Here is a 4164-nt window from a genome sequence, read left to right as displayed (position 1 = left end):
GAGGATTACGAGAATACAAAAGATTTCAAACAGAAGCCAGTGAAACCTGTGGACAGTAGATCCCCTGGGAGTGGGCAGGAGGAGGCTGGAGAAGACTCAGCTTATGCAAACTTCCAGTTCTTTAACCGGTGAACAAAGGACGTGATAATGTCGGCTGGCTCGCACCATGGCACCCGGTAACCGTTATTTACTACTGTAGTGGAGTTTTGTTGAACCATCTTCCAGTGATCAATTATGTAATAATGTCGACAGATGCCAATCATGAACACCCGATATCTGGTGTTTAAAACTGTGATGGAGTGTTGTTAAACTATGTTCCTGTGAACGAAGAAGGTGATAATATCGATATCTTCATAACACGACACCCGATATTTGGTGTTTAAAACTGTGATGGAGTGTTATTAAACTATGTTCCTGTGAACGAAGAAGGTGATAATATCGATATCTTCATAACACGACCCCCTATAACTGTTGTTTAAAACTGTGATGGACTGTTGTTAAACTATGTGCTAATTAACAAACTAGGTGATAATGTAGACATTTTTCACAACATGACAACCGATAACCATTGTTTAAATCTGGTAGAGCTTTGGTAAACTATGTTCCAGTGATCAGAGGATGTGATCATGCCGATTGTCTCACAACATCATCTCTAATAACCGTTGTTTGAAGTACATGTCAATGATCAAAGTAGGTGATATTGACGACTGCGTCATAACATGGCACCTAATAACCGTGTTTACTTTACTAGTGGATTAATTCCAAGTGGAAGGGCGAACAATTTAAACGTTTCAACCAGTGAACAAATGACGTGATTAGGTCGACTTGATCTCTGAACATGACTCCTACTAGCAGGTGTTTTGAAATGTGGTGGAGTATTGTTAAACTATCTTCCGTTTATTAGTGGATTAAATCCAAGTCGAAGTGAGCACACTTTCAACTTTTCAACCAGTAAACAATGTGGCTGTTTCGACTCCTCTACAAACTGAATAGTAATACCTCATGCTTTGACATGTTGGAGTTTCATTACTAGTTTCGTTGTAGTCAGTGGACGAGGCGAAATTCGAAACATGTTGAGTTTCAATTCGTCAACCAGTGAACAGTGAAATGGTAGTTTTGTCTGCCTCACAACTGTTGGTCAAATACTAGCATGAAGTCAACCAGTTAACAATGGGCTTGTGTTATTTTGTGACTCCCTTACAACCTGACACGAAATACCTGTTGTTTAACAGTTTTGTTAGTTCAATCAACAAAGTTTGAAATCCATCAGCAATTCATCCAGTGATTAACAATTGATTATATAAGAGAGTACTAATGTAAACTTTTAATACATCAATACGTTTTGCACGAGTCAAACTATGGAACACTGAGCCAGTCTGAAGAGCGTTATTTTATATTTTTGTACTGAATCTTGTTACATTACGAATATAGCTGAAATGAGATATGGAGCTTTTCACGTTGACTGATCCATACAGTGCAGGGATGCGCATTAGTTTTATGATGGCTGTATCAATCTTCGTTTGTACTGTTTGAAACGGAGATAAATATATCCTGGATACTTGCTTGTACAGACATACAGCATTGTCACGTTTATTTCTGGCGGTTTAATTTTTGTGGACCAGCGCAGTCTACGAAATTAAGAACACAACGCAAATATAATACACGAATACATATAACACGAATTTATGCTACTACCACGAGTTTTAGTATGTTGTATTATATACCCAGCAATTTTGAATTCTAGTATGGTTCACTGTAATCGCGGGAAAAGGTTCCTATGAATGTTTTACAAAGTATATGGTTGACGGTAAAGAAGGAAAAATGATATCGCTTTCAAGAAATTATATAATGATTATTCATAACCATTATTAGTCGATTTGCAGAATTATTGGTGGGCGTGGGAGGGGTCCACATGAATCAAATTACAGTTGGTATGACACCATTATAGTTGGTGCAAAGGAACCTTTTTCGGTGAGTCTATAATGATGCAGTATCCGGAAATGATAAACATATGTAGCAATATTTAGACAGCATGTACATATACATATACATACATACATACATATATATATTCCAAAATGTTGAATCTAAAACCACAGATACATGTATGCTTTTATACGCTAATATGGTTCACTGTATTATAGAAGGACGTTGGAATAAGCAACCTGTGATCACTGTGCAGTATTTCAATTAATTAATTAATTAATTTGATTATTAATTAATTTAATTGATGCAATCATTAATAAATTAATTAATTGGTACATACAACTGGCTGATATTATTGATTTATTTCCTGTATCTAATATGTATCACTTAATATATTAATTTTTATCAGCATATTTCTTTTGTACAGTGTTTTTATTCATAGATTTATGTTTCGATGTCATTAACTTATCGATTATTGACTTTAATAACTCGTTTTAGTTTTTTAAAATACAGTTAATTGATTTTATGTATTTCATTAATTGGTTTAATTAGTGCTTTTTATTTAACCTTTATTAATATAATTTAGTAGCTAGATTTGTACTTGAAACGATAATATGACATCCAGTAGAAGAACTTAAGTGTGGGACATCGCTCACTAGAATATTTATCTCCCACTAAATCCACCGGCGAACTGTTAATAGGGACCCAACAAACACACCCCTAATACTGCTCTTGCCGATATGTGTGTATATATATACAGGTGTATATTAGTCTCAAGTTAGGTACACAGCTTCGTTTATAAATATCATGCTTATTTTAGGTTGATATTATATCATGTTGTATAAACACTGTTTATTTAATATACAGTTACATATTTGAATATACAGTTATTAGAATATACAGTTATTTGATTTGTAAGCTGTGCGTAACATTTACGAGCAGTATTTATGGAATTTCACTGATTTGTTTTTTGTTGTTGTTGTTTTTTTAGAGAGAGAGAGAGAGAGAGAGAGAGAGAGAGAGAGAGAGAGAGAGAGAGAGAGAGAGAGAGAGAGAGAGAGACTGATTCATATAAATAGTTTTTTATTATAAATTTTATATATCATAAATAAATGTTTTACTATAATTAGCCACTGTTCATATTTCCTTACGCCGGATTAAACGTTGTATGGCATATATTTATCGCATCGATCGATCGATAAATAAACACACACCGAATTTGCAATTGCATTAAAACTGTTTTGGAACTAAAGGAGTGCTGGATGCTTGTGTTTTTTCGTTGCCGGGGAGGAGGTGGTGGTGGCTGGCTAAAACACATATTAACTTACTTGATAGTTATTTGTAAGGATTATAATTTCGGCTACAGAAATGTATATGACTAAATTTAGCTTTTAATAATTTACTAATGTATAAATAAATAAATATATATATATATTTATTATTGAACTCATTTGTAAAAGTAAATTTCATTGGATCTTTGCTCAGATTTCTATTAGTCAAGCGACCGTTTTATTATCGCAGATTTCCTAGATAAAAACATGCGTCATAACAAAGAACGACTAAAACATAGCTTCTTGTTTCTACTATTCATGTATTGGGTGTCCTAGTGTTACGATTTAAAGGCTCAATTTCCGAATGTACGTAGTTACTTGCGTGTAAGACATAAACAGGCTTTATATACATTTGGCCCTAAGAGTCTATTTTTATATCACTGATTGGAAATCAGTCCTAATCAATTGTTACGACATAGCAATGATGTTTGTTTAGTTATGTGTTTCTTTTCTATAGTTCTTTTAAAGCATTTTTTTTAAAACTACTATTAATATACCAGTTCTTCTCATTAGGTATTGACATCGGTCTATTTGATATATTTACCAAAACACCTGGTCAATTATTGTTCGAAAACGATGGAGATTGGTCATTAAAATATTGTCATAACTAATGCGTGATAATGCTGTTTGATGTCATGGATATACACTTGTTGTATTTTTAAAATCATAGCAAATCAAATAAAACAGAATACATTACCGTAGTGTTACCTGTGTTTGTCTTGGAGTCTTGTTTCTGTTGTTGTTGCTGCTGCTGCTACTGTTGTTGTTTGTTTCTTCATTTCTGGTCGCAGCTGTTAAAATTGTGCCGGAGATTGTCCGGAGTCTGTTGTCACTGTACCACGTTTCTGACTGACAGAACACTTTTACTGACTAAAATAACATATTAAATACATTTTTGTTTTCTTAA

The 4164-nt window shown here is 33.7% G+C and overlaps 1 protein-coding gene across 1 annotated transcript in view; it reads left to right on the top strand.

Moving 5' to 3' along the window:
- The window catches only part of LOC121376965, a 31805-nt gene extending 27641 nt beyond the window's left edge, over positions 1-4164 (top strand). The window contains exon 4 of the mRNA XM_041504774.1: positions 1-4164. This exon is cut by the window's left edge and continues 441 nt beyond it. Coding sequence (XP_041360708.1) covers positions 1-132 — 132 coding nt within the window. The 3' untranslated portion in view covers positions 133-4164.

This window comes from Gigantopelta aegis, chromosome 7, assembly GCF_016097555.1.
Source record: "Gigantopelta aegis isolate Gae_Host chromosome 7, Gae_host_genome, whole genome shotgun sequence".
Lineage (NCBI taxonomy): Eukaryota > Metazoa > Mollusca > Gastropoda > Neomphalida > Peltospiridae > Gigantopelta > Gigantopelta aegis.
Note: the sequence above shows the minus strand (reverse complement) of the source record. Positions and strands in the feature narration are given on the sequence as shown.